We start from the raw sequence: 20609 nt of genomic DNA, 5'->3' as shown, positions 1-20609 counted from the left end.
TTTACCAATAGTTTTAATTGTTTGTACTAAAACTGAGTTATCTACACCAGCATGTCATCAATTGTACATTGTATATATATAACTACATGTATATTATTATAATTACACATAGTATCATGTATATATGTATATTTGTGTTTCAGTATTATTGTATCTTTAGACCATGGTTGCACATTACACACTATTATGTGTACATAGAGCCATACCAGTGGTCAATATATGCTGGGTGTGATTTAGGAAATTCTCTGATGTATTATTTTTTGGGGGATAAAAGTTGTCAAGTTGGATCATTGGCTATGGTCCTGCTGTAAATAAAAATAAGTTTTATTGTTGATAATCTTTCCCACATGTTTCTTATATATGTATTTTTATTCCAACCGACAAAGTTAAGGGTTTTAGATGTTTGGTCTATGCATCTTTTAGTATGTCTTTCATGCCAGAGATGAAGCTTTATTCATACACAAGTTGACCATTCAGGTGTATATTGTGACTTTCCTAGTTGTTATACACTTTGTGTCATTACAGGTAAAAAAAAAATTTAAAAATGTAACCATCTTTTTAGTGCAATGCTTCAGACCATAAAATTCTGCTTAAGTTTGATTATAGTGTATAATGCATTTAATGTTCATATGTCCTATTTTAAAATTTCAAAATTTAGAATAAAGAGAGTAAAATCAATTTCCAGATAAACATTTCTATGGAGAAGGGAGATAAACCTTGGTACTCATGTACGTTACTTCATAAACTGATGACTGAATATACACCATTTCATTGTTGAAAACATGTAGTACTAATTTTATTTTATCAGTATCTCATCTTAACATATACACCAAGTCTTTGATGTTAGAAGATGCAGTGAGAACTGATGTTTACACATGTGACTCAATTTATTCATAAATTCTGTGAAATGAAATTCTTGAATAGATATTTTATGAAGTTGAACTAATGTAATAATCTTAAAAATAGAAAGTGGATGCACAGGATAAACTCTTTTTACAGGAAACTATTATGGCCATTGTGTCAGTTGACAGTACAGCATTATAATTTCATTTGTTTTTAAGTATCAGTCTTTTTAAGAATCATGCAAATTCTGTAATATGCAGACATGATTTTTTTCCATGTTTTAGCAGAAATCTGCTATTTCAAATCTGGATTATTTTGCCAATTTCCGCTTTGTTTGTAGACCTCGTAAAATCATGTTTGAAGATGTGATGCACCCTTAAAAAGGCTTTACATTTTTATTTTTGTTAATAAGTTGCTTTATAGATCTATATGTTGAAATCTTTTAATGTATAATCATTCATTCCAATCTGTATGCTCTTTGGAGATAATTCACATTTAATATCCAATGGATTCAACTGTATTTTGTAGTATTTATAGAATTATCTGCCTTAATTTTGAATTCTGCCGTACATTCTATATTATTTATATCTCTCATGAACATGGGTTCTATGAATCTACATTTTATATTCTGTTTACTTCAGCAGTTTAAACAAAATATCAAAAATAAAAATATGTAAGCTTTCCAACCATGAATCACATTTTGCATGATTCTTAATTGGAGTACTACTTTGCATTTATTGATTTGGTTGTTATGTATATATACTATATCTATTTATCAATTATTTTGCAATCTACATGATTTAGTTATGTGTAATGCAAACATGTTTTTCATTGTTTTGGGGGACCAAAATGTACAGTTTTTGTTCAACTGAAATATATTACATTTTAGTTTAACTTATTAGGTAAAATTTGCTTGTTCCTTTAGATGTGCTTGAAGCGTTTAATACATTTCCTTTCTTTGTACTCAGACCTGTCTGAAGTTTTGTTATCATTTTCACTGCTTTAAATATAATTGTGCTCATGGCTTTGGGTTTTTTTGGTCCAGAAAATTAAAAGTCAATGTATGTTCATTTTGCAAAATTATTTGCTTAACATATTTAACTAAAGGGTATTTTTTAAGAACAACTTGTTTGATGTTTGGCAGTGAGATGAGTCTTTGCTTTGTTGTATTTTTGTAATGTTTATATACCAAGTAATGTACTTAACTTCAGAGAATTGAATTGGACATCCTTGATTTTATTACCAGATGAAAGGTAGTTAACTGGACAATTGACAAGATTTAAGTTTTCTTTCATTTGAGACCTGTGCGGGTCCTTGTGTCAAAAGAATTGGCCTGCAGCAGCACTAAGCTTGTCGTATAAGGCGACTAAATAGTGCTCAGAACCCTGGTGGGGGAGGGGGGGGGGGGGGCTTGGGTGCTCTGCCCACAGAGCAACTGGGTTGTGTGCCCCAGATGGTGGAATATGAAATCCTGGTATGTTACATGCTGGAGTTGTCAGGCCATAATACGAAAAATCTGACTGCAGACCATATTGGTTCAACGTTTTGGGAAGGATGCCATGTTCTTTGCACGTTAAAGAACTCTTCTGTTGTATTCTGCCGGAATAGGAACCATTGGGCTCCAACACAGAAGACTAGATTGCATGACCCTACCCACTTCTCCCAATTTCCAGTGGCAATCAAAACTTTTCGACCCTGTCATCCTTATGACCTATCCCATGTTTCATTTCATTATCATTTCATATTCATTTTATCATCCTTTTTATTTTGATCGCCTGAATATAGCTGAAATATTGCTGCTCGGGGGTTAAACCCCAACAACCAATTTAATCAATCATCTTTCATTTCATATGTATTATAATCTGAATTTGAAAGAAAGTTAAAAAATTTTCGTCAGTTTTCCAGTTAACTACCCAAAGATTGATAGATTGATTGATTGGTATTTAACACCCAAGTAGTAATCTTAGATCTGGTATATCTTAATACTGCAACCACTGGCACACTTCAATGTAGCTTTTAAATAAGAAGTCCCTCCTATTTATTAATTTATGTTTTATGACTATATTTGAGAAATTAATACAATTAAATAGGGACTAGTTCTGGTAGGCAGAAAAAAAAAAGCAAATCATTGGATTGGAATAAGTTTAAAGTGTATTTTTTGTCGAGTTTTGTCCTGAACATAGAAAGCTTGGTAATCCTTTATACGAAAAATAATCATGAAGACAGAAATATTACACACCATTTGTGTAGGAAATGTTATTTTTAAAAAAAATTTTGTTAAAATTTATTTTATTTTTTATTAGGAATTCCTCCTCACTGAGCATGACAGGAAGTTTAACAGGAAGTATGACAGGATCAATTGCAAGTAGTAACCCAGTCAAACCAAGGCCTATCAAAAGGTTGGTTTACGTACTCATTCTGATTCAGATTTTAAGAAGTGGTTTGTTTATCCTTTTGCCTTTATGACTTTTTTTCTAGACTTGGCTATTGTAACATAATGACAAAGTGGTTCATGTTCCAGTTTCTAATCTTGCCCTTTTATACTTACTGAAATACCTTCGAAATGCCATGACTCATGTTAAATTAATTTCTTGAAATCTGATGTTTGAGATTTTCTTTCTGAAAGTTGAAGTTCATAAGAGAAATCTTAATAGTTTGAAAAGCTGTAAAATATGTCTACTTCACTACCTTGTAACGTTTATATGCTCTCTTTCAGAACTGTTCGAACTTTGTATCATTGTGAAGCTGAAAATGAAACTGAATTATCATTTGAACCTAATCAACTTATATTCAGTGTGAGACCATCAAAAGAACCTGGATGGTTAGAAGGACAATTGAATGGTAAAACTGGACTTGTCCCTGAGAATTATGTGGAGTATATAGACTGAACCAGTAGGGTTCTTGATGCAATATCTATCTGTGATTGAAAGACCTGAAGAAGGAGACCCATATGTCATAGGTCATCTAGTCTGGTCCTTCACATTTCTTTTCAGCCAGTCTGTGCTTTTCATGTGTCTACAGGCAACAATAAAGTCTGTATTCCTGTTATTTACAAATTGTGCTAAGGATTACATGGGCCTGTTTAATATGGTTGCTTTAAGTTTGTGGAAATTGACAGACTTGAAAATGAAGGTCACCTAGTCATTGCCTTATTAATGTGGGAGACCTTGACCTTATTTGACCTGTTAATGGAGACATTGACCTTGGAAACTTTTGTGATGTCATTAAAGATCTGGATTTGTTTTATTGTATCATATATGTAGCCCTGTACCATAACTCCATCACATGGCATTTATTTTGAAAGTCAGAAATATTTTAATATAATAAGTCTGTGTGTGCAAAATAATAGGTTTTTCATTACAATGCAGCTTGTCATGTGCTATTTTAAATAGCCTATTTAGCAGTCATTGCAGCTCACTTCAAATTTAAATTTGTTTTGTAGTGAACAATATATTTAAAAATACCATTGATTAGTTAAATTTAAGTAAAAGTGATAAAAAATGTTAGAAGACCAAATACAATTTTTAAATTTAAAATTTATAATTATTAGAAGTTGGGATCTGATATAAATTATAAGTCTGAAGTACTAAAAGTGGTAAAAGTACTAAGAACTCTAAAGGGTTTTGGTGCAAGTTTTTAGACATACTGTCAGCTTTATTATAAAGGTCCCATCTGATGAAAACCTGTCTCAGTAATGATGATCATAACAAGAATTTCAAGCATTCCTAAAAGAGATGTAATACTAATGAATACAGTCATATTCTATTATATCAAAAGTTACTTGTATTAATTCTATGTATCTTCTAGAGCATGATTGATAGGAATTAGTGAGAGGATTTAGAAACTTAGAAACTTATTAATCATAGTTAATGCCAAAAATAATTGAAGTTAGGCATAATATTTATTAATAAGAAAACATTCATTATACATGGTCTGCAAAGTTTTGTGTAATGGATTTTACGTGTACTTTTTCCCAATATTTTCTTTCATTTACTTCTATATTCTAATATGATGTCTTCATATTGTCAAACAGTATATGTCGGTACAACCCCCACCTTTAGCACCTGCACACTCTCTCTTTTCTTTCGCTGTTATTTCGAGACAAAACACTTCTTTAAAAACTTTTACGCAATGATTTAACAGCTGAGAGGTTATCTAATTGAAATAAATTATATAAATACACACATTTAACACATTTACAAATTGAATCCAACTTTCATACAGGGTAGGTTAAACGGAACAGCCATTATTTTGGCTACGCCTAGGGAAAATTTTGTCCAAAAATTACTGTATTTGTTATATTGGAAAAGAAATAATTCCTTCCAGGGGTAGATTTGTACTCATTTTAACATGGGTTTGGCATTTATATTCTCATTTAACACCTGGCTGTCGCTTGGTGTTAAATAATCGAATATAAATGCTGTACCCATGTTAAAATGAGCAAAAATCTACCCCCTCAACAAATTATTTCTTAATTGATATCAAATTTAAAAGATTTAAGATTTTGACTTTTGATTGGTATTAACAATTTTTAGGATTCCTCTAGAATTTTTTAAGGTTTTTTTTATTTTATTTTGGCTATCAGTTTATGCTTGTAGCAAAATAATTCCATTTATCATTGTAGAGGATAGAAATATTTGTAATATTATACATCACATTGATGTTTTATAACTACCTCGTCAGCTTTTACACTTGTATTTCTTTATTGCTTTCCTATTTACTGCTGTAAACCTAAAATATAGCAACATCATGTGTTTTGTGTACTACATCACTTCATTGTATATTATATCAAAGTTTATTGTGTATTACATCCAACAACAATGTGTATTTGTGTATTACATCAAACAACAATGTGTATTTGTGTATTACATCAAACAACATTTATTTGTGCAAAAATTTCATCTACTGAAGTGCAATGTTCATGTCCAAATAATTTAATAAATTAGACACAATCTTTGTTTTTTTATGCATATGTCAGTTTAAATTGTATTGCATGTGTTTATAATCATATTGCAAGGATCACAAAGAATCATACTTAAGATTAAAAAAAAATGTTTTTCCATCAATATTGATGGTTACACCCAAATTTTTGTACAAATTTAAAAAAATGTTTATATTCCTTATTTTTCAGATTTCTAAAGTTAAATAAATTTCTTGTTTTGAACTTTTGTTACTCTTTGATACTATATTCTTTGGTTATCTGTTGAATGAGTTATCTTATCTGTGTCTTGTCTTGTTTTGGTTATTTTTTTTTAAATTCAAGGTGTCATAGATATAAATTGTAAAGGGTATTTAAAATAATATAAAAAAAAAGACAATAAAATGTGTGGTATAGGATCTTGATTTCTTCCTGTATACACACATACAGTTCCTGTATACACACATATAGTTCCTGTAATACAAAAATAAATTCATTTCTTCAAATTACAGAAGTTGATTTAAGATGTGTTTTCATGAATTATAAATTTTTTTTCATTTCTTTCTCTCTTCAAAATCTTCTACATTTCAATGTAATATGAAATACTGAATGATTGAACATATGTAATTATTATCTATTTATATCAATGATGCAATGAATGACATTCTAGTCCTGTAGTAATTGTTTTCCTTTATTCAGTACATGTATGGGTATGTACTGTAATGTTCCTTTATTCAGTACATGTATGTGTATGTACTGTAATATTCCTTCATTCAGTACATGTATGTGTATGTACTGTAATATTCCAAGTGTTTCAATAAATCTATATATTTGTGTTTGTTATTATATCAAATTATATAATGTGGCAAAGGTTCATTTTCTCTGGGAAAATCTGTTTGTATTCAATTAAATTGGACAAGGGAAGTTTCAAAAACTTGTAAAAATGCTTCAATCATGAAAACCTCACTTTAATTGGTGCTAACTTTGTAATGAAACCTTTACCTTAGCATGCATAAAACAAAGATGCTTAATTTGCTTACATTTTCAACATTTTAATAGTACACAGTCAAGCATTCTACATATGATAATCATGTGGTAATCCAATGATAATCTTATTATATTAAACATGTTAAAAACATGATTATCATATGGTGCTCTATCCATATGATTCTCATGTGTGTCACATTTGCCTGTGTAAGTCCTACAAGATGTTTAAATCCTATAATTTCTTATGTTAAGTGCTATTGCATTTGGTAATAGAAGACTAAGAATGGTGGGTAATGTACCTGTCCCAAGGTCAACAATGGTAAACAGTTTAAACATTTGTCTATATCAACTTTGTCCATGTCCAATGTTTTTCAGCTGTCCTGTTATATTTTTGTTTGTTAAATTGTTAATGTTTTACATGTATAACTAAGATTATTGTTTGTTAATGACTGTTTTATATCTTTTTAATGAATATTTTGTTGTATGTATTTATTTTTTTGCTTAAAATTGCTAGTTTATGCTTTGTCAATGTTGGAAACAGTTTACTGGGTTGAAGTTAAATGTGTGTACAGTAGCTGCTTTGTGCTCTTTCTTCAGAAGGATAAATGATATGCTGAAGTGCTCTATTGTCATGGCAATAATTTCATCTTGCCAGTAGTTATTTTTATAAGCAGCTTATAAGTAATTTAATAGAAATGTTACGTTGCTCAAATTATAGGGCATTGATGGTAAGCTTGCATTGAGCTCAACCTGTTAAAAAGATAAAATTACTGTGTTTTTGTATCTTTTAACATGTCATAGATAATTGTTTGATTTTTGTAAGTCCAAATCTGCATTTGGGACTTTTTCAGGTCTTGTAGATAAAATATAGGTTTGAGGCATAAATTGCTTTTAGTTAAATACTTTCAACTGTTGTATAGGCATACTGACACTCAGTCCTGTCCATGAATCAAATAGAGGAAATATAGTAGGTACAACAAAAGGATACTTTCAGCCAGCTGGTGCTATTTTTGGAAAATATGTACTAATATATCGGGCCTATATACTTGTATGTTTACACCATAGTTATTTTACTTCAGTTTACGCCCTTTGAACTGTATCTCTCTAGAATACCAATGTTAAAATCACACAATTACAGATTGTTATCATGTAGCATAAATAGATCTGGTTAAAAATACTTTCATTAACAAGAAACTGAAGCTTTATTAAACAAAGTAGAGAAAAGAATTTTAGAAAATGTATATTAATTGTGTAAAAAATGTGTAGTTTTTTTTAATGAAAAATTATTTCAATTTCTTCAAAAATGAGTCCTGTATCAAGAGTTGAAGTACTAGTATTGTCATGCTGCACTGGTTTCAGGTTCCAAATCTTGTAAATTCCTTTGATTATATAGTTTAATTTTATTTTCCTTGGTAAAAAATAAAATTCCACAACATCCATGTTTTAATTGAACATTTAGTTCAGATAAATTTATTTATTGAGTATTGTACATTCAATTTGAATGATTGGACTCAAAATGAATAGTCTTGATTTCAACTATTTCATACCATTGATTGCTTTTGTGCCAAAAATAAATTATTTAATTTGCCCTAATTACAGGTGAATTTAATATGATAAAGTCATACTTTCTGTTTGCCAGCGTTATCTGTTACAAAATCATGTACCCCTGCTCACCACAGGAAAGTGGAGGTTGGATTTTGAGTAGGATAAGTCATTTATGCCAAAAGTTAAAACATTTAAATTGCATTTACAGCTTAAAACAGAATATTTAGTCATCTTAAAGTCATCCTTTAAAGCACTTTACATTTTTGTTTATTGAAAACCTGCTATTATTTTACTATTTTTTATTTTTATTATTTTATTTTAACCCAGGGGGATTTATATATTTTTATAACTAGTATTATATAGTCCCTGGTTCTACATTCGAGGCTTACAGTTAATACAAATTGTTAAAACTATTTACTTAAAACTTTATATATCTACCTTTACCTAAGGAAAATAGCGCAAATGAAATAATTAGTCTTTGTGCAGATGAAATACTGAATATTTCAAAAATTGGTGCAAAAGCATAACACCTGTTTCATAATCAGTATGATTTGGTTAAAAGTTAAGTAAAAAAATTTCGTCTCCACTGTGCAGGTTGTCATTGTAATTTTCCTTTGATTAATTTAGACTGCTGTAGTGTGTATTAAAAGTACTTTGCTGCCTAGAATTCTGTCATTGTGTGTTCATTTTGTCTCTGCCACAAACAAGTTATGCAATTTTTTATATTGTACTTTTTGTTATTGTGATAAATGTGTATATATTTAGCTTTGAACAAAGGTATGTATATAGTATACTACATGTCAGAATTAAAGAGCGTTAATTCAATACTACTTCTATTTTTTAACTAAAGTCAAACCTCGATGTGTTGAAATCTCGGATAACTCGACCTAATTTCATAGCCTCAGCTAAAGTCTCCTTACTCCAATGCAATTTTAGCTTGGATGACTCGAACTCAGATAACTTAAGGTTTTCAATCAGTCTCCTTGATATGACTTCAAGGTTAATAACCCTGATGTCTCGAAGTCAACTAATTTGTTGGAAAACTGATTGCTTTATTTCAAACCATGGTTGAAGTGTGTTTTTACAACAGTAAGCATGGCTTGTGTAATTACTCGTTGACACTCTTTATGAATTGATTTGTGTATTTAATCCAAAATAGCTTGTGGAGTGAAGAGAAATGAGTTTTACTAATCAGACGTGGGAATTCACACCAACAGCGATATTGGTTATTTTGATGATGATAAAAATTTTATTTATTTTGATTAAACAACTATATTCGTTCTGCTAGTGAATGTTAAATTTTATAGTAGTAATGTAAAGAACAGGGTTTGATGGTACTCCATAGAGTGAGTCATTCAAAGCGCCATGTTATGTACTAATGGCATTTTCTTTGTAGAAGAAATAAAAAGAAATTTTCCCTAAAACACTTGGTGTCATTCAGTATTTAAAAATGATAAACAAGACGCAAAAATATCTTCCAATATAAAAACCGACAAAAATTTTCTGTGTAAATAGACCCCCTTTTTAAGATGATGTTTGATTCTGTATCATCTTTCTCAAAACCATGTAGCCCACCTCAAGTTAAAAAAAAAATTTTTTTTTGCTCAGGCTTCCAATTTGTGTCATCATAATTTGTCATTTATGATTTCTGAAGGTCATCTTCTCAGAACTACTGGTATGAAGGTCATCTCCTCAGAAAGACTGATATTAATAATTAAGAAAGATTGAAGTATTTCTGCGTCTAAGAAACAGGTAATGTGGTAAGGTATGGCACATGAAGAAAATATATACAGCGATTTTAATGCATTATCCAAGTATTTACCCCTCATAGCCACCAGAAATTACTGCGTAAGTGTCAGTAAATTTGCCTTCTTAAGATATTGTTAGGTAAAATTTAAATGAAATGCTCTATGGACAGGTGGTGGGAAAACTTTCCCGCACCTTTTCCCTATACAAGCAGTAAAAAATATCTGTCACAGATGCTTCCAACTAGCTTTCTGGTTCCTTTCTAGATGTATGAAATATATTTGAAACCTGCATGATTATTTCACAGAATGGTAATTAAATTTGACATCTTTCTATCGTTTGAGATATAATAAGGAAACAAACTAATGACAAAAGTAGCTTGATTTACTGAAAACAACAATGTACTAACAAGATAATAATGTCATTGTATAGATAAAATCACATCATAATCAACCAGTTATAACTTCTGCTATACGAAATATCCATGTATAAATATTAAAAGAACATTGTTTAAATAAATAAATTGTTATTTTCAGATCAGAAGTCCATTCATGTAACTGTCCAATCAAATATTGCTGTATTTATATTGAGAAATGGTAAAACTTTGTTTTGATATATAGGAAAATTCTCGTTTCAGTGAAGTAAAAAAAAATCATAATGCAAGTTTTGACCATTTTAATTGGCCACATTTATGCTATTATCAGAACATTGCAATAAAAATAATTTTTAAAAAAATTAACAGTATTGGGTGTAAAATATTAATGAATTCCTTCTTAATGTCATATGTGAAAACAATGATATGGCAAGTCTCTCTCTTGGGACTTTTCAAAGGATAACATATATCCCTGTATATAATCATATTCTCACAACTATATTCATATCTTATTTATCTGAACAAGGCTTGTAAGCAAAAAAAAACAAAAAACAAAAACGAAACAAACCCCCCCCCCAAAAAAAAAAAACAAAACAGTATTTGTATGATTATAGTGTAATGAGAAAATTAAACAACCTAGTGGGCAAAAAGTACATACAATTGTGCACTTGCATACAATTTTATAAACAACTGCAAAACTCAAAGGCCTTTTTTTTCTTATTAATGTTGAATAATGAAACATTCAGAGATCACAACAAGATATTCTATGGTGGAACAAGTCATGACTAAGTCATAAAATAACAACAGCTCATCCTAATGTCATTGATGTCATTTTCTACTTTTAACATAATCTGATTTCCACTTAGAAGCCTTTTCAAAGCCATTCTTCTGAGTCTGATAATCGTGCAAGGCCTGTTCTATTTCTTCAGATGTGTTCATCACAAACGGGCCTGTCAAAAGATATGTTTATATTCCATTTAGAACTTAATTCAACACAGCAGCAATTTAGAATGTGTAGTATATAGATTTAATTTTAGTTTTCTTGCCTTGTTTACAGAAAACAAATAGTATTTACACAATGTACCCCTTTGTCTATTAGCCCATTAGAAAGAGAAACTTTCCCCTAAAATTATTCAAGAAATCTGTTTTATTCAAATTCCATTACAAGTCTCAGTAAAGATAAATATCTTGCTGAAAAATCTGAAAATTTCAAATCAAAATAAAGCAAAGTGATTACAGAGGTGTTGTACTGAATTCAAATTACAGAGGTACAGTGTATTCCTACAATGTATGAGGTTGGAATTTCATTCCTCCATACTCCAATGATCGCCTCAAGTAAGAAATAAGCTTTCCAGATAATCTCTAGCATTGCTAGTGTTGGGTGCAGTGTTAATTCAAACCAGGACAGGATGTCACCAACTCAGATAATAGCTTGCCAAATAACCTCATTGCTGAAGTAAGGTGAAGTGTTAATTTAAGCCAATGCAAATATAACACACCTATTAAAATCTTCAGTTAAAAAAATCAAAATGTAGAGAAACAATATAAAAAAAACTCAAAATGAATATTGTTAAAGCAAAGCACTTCATAATGAACTGTTTTAGATTTATTGATTAACAAAAGCTCAAATGAAATTACCTAATAAGATTGTTTCTGATCCCTTCATTAAACTAGAAATATTAACTTGATATCCCACTCCCCCATTTTATAACCTATACTTTTTTAACTCAAAATTTATTTGGAATCTAAAATGGGGTTAAGTAACGAAGATTCTGAGGAAGTTTCATTTAATTCCATTTCGTGGTGTCGGAAGAGTAACATATAAGAAATTGGCCCACTATGTGCAATAGAAGGAAAAAATGAAGAAAGGAAGTACAGAAGGAAGGGCACTCACCCCATCACTTTGTAAACCCCACTCAAAGTGGTGGTATAAACGTAGGACAAAGTTGACAAAAAGGAAACCAGAAAAAATGTATTAGTGGACACTTATTGGTTCAGGCATGAGTTTATATTCTATAGGTACACATTTTATTGTATAGCGACGATTATGAGGATTTTAACGTCCTTGACCTCTCTGAATACAGGTCTTGCTCAGAGTCTTGTTTCTGTACAGCCAAGACTTAAAATATATACTCACCATACTGTTTAACTGGTTCACCCAGTGGTTTTCCACCAAGCAAAACAAATCTGCACACTTCCGGATGCTGTGATAAAAAGACAAAAAAAATGTCAGATTGGCAAAAAAATTATGTTATTCTTAAAGATAGTTTCTACATTTTAATCCCATTTTTACAGATAATTCTTTTATTAATTTTAAACAAAATTAGCTTGACCTTTTTATTGTTTCGAATCAACATTCCGATTCTCACAGGTCTTGAACAGCTAGCCTTAATCTTGTATCATTTTTAATATTGTTAATTTTTTCACCAATGAAATAGGGTATAGAATGATGCCTATTTTACAGAACTTTTATAAAGATTTTTCAAGATCTTGCCAAGCTCAAAATTCAAGTTAAACATACATTGTAAGTTGATATAAAATCCATTGCAAAATTTCCTAATTGAACAATCCTATAAAGAATTTAACATTTAAGGGCAGACAGGCTGAATATCAAAACTTCACTGCCACTCCTTTTTGTCATATACCATCTCCTATACCTCCTTTTTGTCACATGGCTTAAGTTGTAAGAACTTCTACCATATTCCCTACCCTGATCCCATCCCCAGTCCCCCTTTTTGTCATTATGAACTCCTACCCCATTCTCTGTATTGATACCATCCCACTTCCTCCTTTTTGTTACAGGACTTTAAACTCCTACCTTATTCTCTACCCTGATACCATCCCCGCTCTGGTTGAGAACTAGTGTATGATGAACTGGCTGTTCTTTTGCTGAAGATCCTTCTCCTGTGAAAAACATTAGGTGTAACTTGGTTAAACAATGGTCAATACTATCACGATATAAAGCTATAATGTTTATCAAGAAGTCAAAATTAAAGACTGATTTAAGTGGCTTGTGGCTTTATTCCTTTGCATTAAAACTAGAACATTTAATTGATAATTTATTTTAAAAGGTTTCATTATGAAAACACAAAGCACTATAAAGACATAGTTTAAACCAACCTTTAAAATTTTAAACCCATAGCAAGGTACTAACCAAATACAGCTTTTCCTTGAAGTGTGTAGATAAAAGCATTCCATCCAGGGGGTATGGGTTGGTTTAACACTGCTCCTTGGTCCAAACTGAAATCTAAGTACATGGTTGGTGTTCTAGTGTAGACTGGAGACTGAAAATATCAAAATCATTAATGACCATCAATAACATAATAGTATATATAAAACATGAAAATCAGAACGAACCAGTTAATCTATGAATGGTCTCAGAGCTAGTGATCAAATTAGTAAGCTTTCTGATCATAATCTGCCTGCTTTATTTTCATTTTTGTTCTTGAGCTTGACCTACCTTTATACCCAGTGATTCCCCAGCAATGACCTTGACATGTACACCATATTGTTTTGTCCTTGGTATGTCCTTGTCCAATAACTCTTGGTATGCAGGAGCAATCATTTTATATTTACTGGCTAGATTGACCCACAGTTGTAATCCATGCACCTCCTCAGTACCGTGTGGCATTTCACAGTGGACAATACCCCTACCAGCTGTCATCCACTGAAGTAAAATAGACAACATTGTAGCTCCGGTATACTCTAAGAACAATGCATTTGGCCAGGACATAGGAGAAATTAAGCATGATTAAGTTTTTTTAAACAGTTCACATGAAAGTGTTCATATGAAAATAGTAAGAAGTGAATTTCATATGGAAATGTCAATTTCATGTGAAAGTCAACTCACATGAAATTCATGTAGGCTATATTATGTGTGCTCTATTCAGCATTTATATATATGAAAACTCTCAGATAAACCTCAATCATAACTACATGAAATTTGTGTTGGCTATATTGCGTGTTCCCCACTCAGTATTTGCATCATGAAAAGTCTCAGATAAACCTCCCATATATGGATGACATGTTATCGTTAAACAATCCTAGTTTCGGAGATTTGATATACCGCATCTGTATTTAAGAACTTGAGATAAAGGATACTACAGACACTTTGGAGTCAGTCAATCTTGACCTACACTTAGAGATCGATGTTAAAGGAAAACTTTTGACCAAACTTTTCGACAAACGTGATGACTTTTCATTCAGAATTGTGAACTTTCCTTTCATCTGTTGCAACATCCCATCAGCATCTGCGTATGGAGTTTTCTCATACTTTATGCCTGAGCTTGCCGTAACTACGCTTATTTTTTACATCGCGCTAGACTTCTTACAATATAAGCTGATGAAACAGGGTTACGTTGCCACAAGATCACTTCCAGAACGTCATCATGAACTCAGGGATCGTTACGATGTATCCATCTGCACTATGAAAACTGATTTATTCAACGTGTCATAGGTTTCCTTTCTTCTTTCGTCTACCGCGGACTTGACTTTTTATGAGTAACTCAGCGGGTGTTTCTAGAAAAGCAGAGGACGCTTACCCTACCGGTACACCTGGACCATACTCCCGGTTGTTAGTGGAGTCCGTGTTGCTAATTTACTTTTTCTTTGCATGTATTATTTTAGTTACTTTATGTTCTTTGTTGTATTTGTCTGTTTTCCATGTCTGGTCTTTGTCCCTGGATTACATTCTTTTGATTACCGCTAGAATCTTGGTTCCCTTGATTACTCTTTAATTAGGAAACTTAAATATTACTAAGAAATTTCTTCAGGTAATTTGAATTAAAAATAAAACAAAATATCCCAAAATCAAGTTGAAATCAAAATATAAATTAACCAATTTACCTGTACATCACCAGGATTCAGTATTCCTTTGTGTCCACAGAAGTCTTCATGTGCAGATTGTCCTTCCAAAACATAGGTTACCTGAAATGTAATACCACCAGTGTTGATAAATATCACATACAGGCAAAGTGAACTCTGTAAATCATTTTTGCCAGTGGAAATTTCACAGAATCATTGTCTTAACTTGACATAAGTCTATAAGAATTCAATTGTGGATCCAGTAGGTTGTTCGGAAGGTTGGACCCCCAACCTTTTCTTGAAAAATGTTGTGAATTTTGCACAGAATTTGTGCAATTAATAGAAATTCAAAGTTAGTTTGTAGATCTATTTATTTTTCTTTATTCTAAAGATGTTATATCCATCAATTATACTTGATTGTCTTAGTTTATGAATTTTATATTGGATAAAGAATTTCAAATTTGTAATTTTACCAAAAGAAATTACCATGAATGATTAAAAATCAAGTTCATCACAATGAATATTTTGTACGGGGAAATTATCATTCTCAATTACATGGACAGGAGAATAATTTACCTCATAGAATTATATATTGCACCACAAAGAATGGAATCCTAGACTCCTTGGTGGCAATCCATTTACAAACCAATTAATTAAGAATTAATCCCTAAGCCAAGTCAATTTACTTCACTACCTACTACAATTCAGATAAGATGAACCGTGAATAACTCTGAACCTTACTATCTCACTAGCTTTCATAACCCGTAGGTTTTTACATTCAGTCTTTGGAGGTCATATGTAGGAGTGTCTGACTCACTTCAGAAATTTAGACTTTTACCACTAAGGATCAAACCCTATATACCTTGGTGACAGGCCAGTGATAAATCAATCCAGTTAAAGATACAATACATGTAAGTCATCCTGATACTTACAGTTTCAAATCCTCTGTGTGGATGATCAGGTGCACCAACTGGTGCCTTCGCTCTGAAATCATCTAACAGCAGAAATGGATCAAAATTCTTTGACTGGAAAACAGAAACTATGACCATGCTAACTTAGTACGTCTAAATTCCCTCATATTAAAACAGAGTGGTGTAACTATATATAGTAGGTCTAATTAAATCATTTTAAACTTCGTCAACATAACTTTTATTTTTTTTAAATAACTTCAGTAAAACTGGGAATAAAAAAAAAGATATGTGAACATATAGTAAATGAGTAATCAAGGGAACCAAGGTTATAGTGGTAACCAAAGAATGCAATCCAGGGACAAAGGCCAGACATGGAAAACAGACATACACAACAAAGAACATAAAGTAACTAAAATCATACATACAAAGTAACAAAAGTAAATGAGCAACTCGGACTCTACTAAAAACTGGGAGCATGGACCAGGTGCACCGGTAGTGTAAGCGTCCTCTGCTTTTCTAGAAACACCCGCCGAGTTGCTCATAAAAAGTCAAGTCCGGGGTAGACAAACGAGCGAAGGAAAACTATGACCCGTTGAATAAATCAGTATTCATGGTGCTGATGGATACACCATATCGATCCACGAGTTCATGATAACGACCATAAAACTTCTGTAGTGATGACTTCAATCTTGTAGCAACATAAATATCACACATTTAGTTTTTAAGTAGCTGTCTTTGTAAGAATCATGCAAAATCTGAAAAATGTGATACACCCCAAAAAAGGCTACATATTTTTATTTTTGTAATTAAGTTGTTTTATGGGTCTATACTATGAAATGAGTAATTATTCATTCAAATCTGCCTGCTCTTAGGAGATAATCAACATTGAAAATACAGTGAATTCTATTGTATTTGAGAGCCATTTACGGAGTTACCTCCCTTAATTTTAAAATCTACAGTGCATTCTATATAATTTTTGTCTCCTAAGAGCACGGGTTATATGCAAAACCACATGTTAATTTCTGTTTACTATGACATTTCAAACAAAATATCAAATATAAAAATATGTAGGCTTTTTACCCATGAATCACATTTTGCGTGATCCTTAGCTGGAGTGCTACTTAATATACTCAACTTAATATATATAACACACTCCATAATGTTTTTTTCCTTTTTGCTACTGTTAAAGTATCTCTATACTCTTTCCTCCTCTTGCTCTTCAAACACAGGTAACTCATCTGTGAAATAGTATTTGAAGAACAAGGGTAGGAAAGAGTGACATTCATACAATCAACTTTACTCTAGACTCTATATATTGCTTCTGTAGCTTGTTCCCCAATAAACCTCAATTCTATAAGCACACCCTCACTAGAATTCAAAGGTACCTCCATGCTACCAGCATCCTTAATCTTGGCTCCCTTCATGGCTTTTGACACTGCTCTTGATGTCATATTTCTGTTAGAATAGGTGTTAGAACTGTTTAAGATGATATGTTCTGGTACACTTCAGCCTTTGAACTGCTTGATAATAAACGTGTATGACAGCATAGTTTGTACCATTAAAATGTACACATATTAAGTACACTAAAAATATTCGCCAGCATTTAGTATTGAATTTTTATCATCTAAGACTGAACTTGAAAATACTACTTTGATCTTTAACTTTTATAAATATTGTTATACATTTTTTCAAATGGACATTGTATCTTTATAATTAGATAGAATATACCCCCCCCCCTATGTGTGATTTATTTTTAGATTTTTAAAATAGATCGTTTATTTATTTTTCTCCAGAAATAAAATTTAAAAAAATGTCTTACCCTTGCACTGTTATTTACATCACAATTCTATTTTACAAATAAGGTTATAATTGAGAACATCAATTCTAACTAACATTTTGTTGGAAATTCAGATTTATCTCCCTTAGAATAGAATATATTCATTTTTGATTGTATATTCACAATAATAACACAATTTATGAAACGAACATACTAAAAATAAAAGAATGTACAAATAAACATTCGGTAGGACAGAAGATTTTATTTCGATGAAATAATTCCATTAAAATACCTTTTAAACACTTTTACATAGAATTATATCTTTTTTTTTTTGTATTTGATGTCCTTAATTAATTTCTATTACACAGACCTAGTCCGATTTTTGTGTGTGTCTCTGGTCATATGTTTGATTTTGAAAATATATATCATTTCATAATTATTTTTTAGATAAAAAAGGAAAGCTTTCTCTGTATTAGTTATATGTGCCCATAAGGAAAGTAAAATGTGTGTACCAAAGTCATTGATAGGTGATAATGTGTTCAGAAGGGGACAAGAAGTTGTTGTTTTTTTAAAGAAAAATTATTTCACTTTGTGCAAAAAATGAGTCCTGTATCAAGAGTTGAAGTACTAGTATTGTCATGCTGCACTGGTTTCAGGTTCCTAATCTTGACAAAATTTTGTAAATTCCTTTGATTATATAGTTTAATTTTATTTTCCTTGGTAAAAAGTAAAATTCCACAATATCCATGTTTTAATGGAACAGTAAGTTGAGATAAATTTAATTATTGAGTATTGCACATTCAGTTTGAATGATTGGACTCAATATGAATAGTCTCGATTTTAACTTTTTCATACCATGGATTGCTTTTGTGCCAAAAATAATTAAATTTGCCCTAATTACAGGTGAATTTAATATGATAAAGTAAAACTTTCTGTTTGCCAGCATTATCTGTTACAAAATCATGTAACCCTGCTCACCACAGGAAAGTGGAGGTTTTGAGTAGGATAAGTCATTTATGTCAAAGGTTAAAACATTTAAATTGCATTTACAGCTTAAAGGAGAGTATTTAGTATCTAGATATGTTTATTAATTAAAAAAACCACTATTACTTTACTTTATTGTTTTAACCCAGGGGATTTTTATATGTTTTTACTAGTATTATGTAGTCCCTGGTTCTACATTCGAGACTTACAGTTTATACAAATTGTTAAAACTATTTACTTGAACCTTTATATACGTACTTTCACCTTAAGAAAATAGTGCAAATGAAATAATTAGTCTTTGGTGCAAATGAAATTATGAATACTTCAAAAATTGGTGCAAAAGCATAACACCTATTTCATAATCAGTATGATTTGGTTAAAAGTTTAGTGAAAAAACAATTGTCTCCACTGTGCAGGTTGTCATTGTAATTATCCTTTGATTAATTTAGACTGCTGTAGTGTGTATTAAAAGTACTTCGCTGTCTAGAATTTGCCATTGTGTGTTCATTTTGTCTCTGCCACAACAATTTAAGCAAATTTTTATATTGTACTTTTTGTTGTGATAAATGTGTATATATTTAGCTTTGAACAAAGATTTGTATATATTATACTACATGTCAGAATTAAAGAGCGTTAAGTCAATACTACATCTATTTTTTAAACTACAGTCAAACCTCGATGTGTCGCAATCTCAGATAACTCGAACTAATTTCATAGTCCCAGCAAAAGTTCCCTTAATCCAATGCAATTTTACCCTGGATTAATCGAACTCAGATGAATCAAAATCTCGGATAAATGGAGGTTTTCAATCAAGTCCCCTCGAAAGGGCTTCGAGGTTAATTAACCCTGAAGTCAACTAATTAGTCGGAAAACTGATTGCTTTATTGCAAGCTATGGTCGAAGTGTGTTTTACAACAATTAGAATGGCTCCTGTAATTACTTGTTGACACTCTTTATAATTTGATTTGTGTATTTAATTAACCCAAAATAGCTTGTGGAGTGAAAAAAAAGAGATTTAATAATCACACGTCAGAATTCACACCAACAGTGATATTGATTATTTTAATGAAGAAGACAGATTTTATTAATTTTTTGATTCACCCACTATATTCATTCCGCTAGTGAATGTCAACTTTATAGAAGTAATGTAAAGCACATGGTTTGATGGTACTCCTGACAGTGCGTCATTCAAAGAGCAATGTTATGTACTAATGCCATTTTCTTTGTAGAGAAAATAAAAATGAATTTTCCCAAAAACATTTGATGTCATTCAGTATTTAAAACATGATCAACAAGACACAAAAAATATCTTCCAATATAAAACGGAAGGCATCGCGAAGTACGGTGATAAAAATAAGTACAAGCACAACAAATGATGTAAAAGCAGAAAAAATAATTAACCAAACTATTCCAGGGTTATAATCGACCTCGGATGACTCTAACTTCGGATAACTCGAACACGTTTGCCTGGTCCCTTCAACGTAACGTGGTTCGACTGTATCATTATTCCTGTAGTTTTACCCTAGTCAATCTTCAAATACAGACACCATCGTTTGTGGTGGTCAGTACATTCAAAATAGAGGTTGTATGCTGTATTGTGGGTAAAAATACATTCAAAACAAAATTTAATTGTATCAAAGTTAACCAATCAGAAAGGCAAGGTTCTGGTAGAACTGAAAAGAGAAAACAGACAAAAGTTTTCTGTGTAAATAGACCCCCTTT

The 20609-nt window shown here is 31.2% G+C and overlaps 2 protein-coding genes across 19 annotated transcripts in view; one reads left to right on the top strand and one right to left on the bottom strand.

The window, feature by feature from the left end:
* Nucleotides 1–9118, top strand: part of LOC148604390 (rho GTPase-activating protein 26-like) — a 44093-nt gene extending 34975 nt beyond the window's left edge. For all 16 annotated transcript variants that reach the window (XM_088549925.1, XM_088549916.1, XM_088549921.1 and 13 more), the window contains 2 exons: nt 3147–3242; nt 3560–9118. In XM_088549925.1, coding sequence (XP_088406051.1) covers nt 3147–3242; nt 3560–3731 — 268 coding nt within the window. In that variant the 3' untranslated portion in view covers nt 3732–9118. The remainder of the gene's footprint in view (nt 1–3146; nt 3243–3559) is intronic.
* Nucleotides 9119–10429: 1311 nt separating this feature from the next.
* On the bottom strand, nt 10430–18041 carry LOC148604389 (pirin-like). 3 transcript variants are annotated; one of them, XM_088549928.1, is made up of 9 exons: nt 17946–18034; nt 17512–17646; nt 16148–16240; nt 15258–15338; nt 13873–14079; nt 13567–13696; nt 13231–13316; nt 12550–12616; nt 10431–11362 (listed from the first exon to the last, which is right to left on the bottom strand). In XM_088549928.1, exons 2-9 carry the CDS (start codon nt 17575–17577, stop codon nt 11241–11243), a joined length of 852 nt encoding a protein of 283 aa, XP_088406054.1. In that variant the 5' UTR covers nt 17578–17646; nt 17946–18034; the 3' UTR covers nt 10431–11240. The 3 variants fall into 3 exon arrangements, with proteins under 3 accessions (XP_088406055.1, XP_088406054.1, XP_088406053.1); XM_088549927.1 differs by having other exon boundaries at nt 10432–11362; nt 17512–17643; nt 17946–18041; XM_088549929.1 differs by lacking the exon at nt 16148–16240 and having other exon boundaries at nt 10430–11362; nt 17512–17643; nt 17946–18041.
* Nucleotides 18042–20609: the final 2568 nt, after the last annotated feature.

Source organism: Perna viridis, chromosome 10 (assembly GCF_037379345.1).
Source record: "Perna viridis isolate PV_CMFRI_1.1 ecotype Kerala chromosome 10, ASM3737934v1, whole genome shotgun sequence".
NCBI classification, from domain to species: domain Eukaryota; kingdom Metazoa; phylum Mollusca; class Bivalvia; order Mytilida; family Mytilidae; genus Perna; species Perna viridis.
Note: the sequence above shows the minus strand (reverse complement) of the source record. Positions and strands in the feature narration are given on the sequence as shown.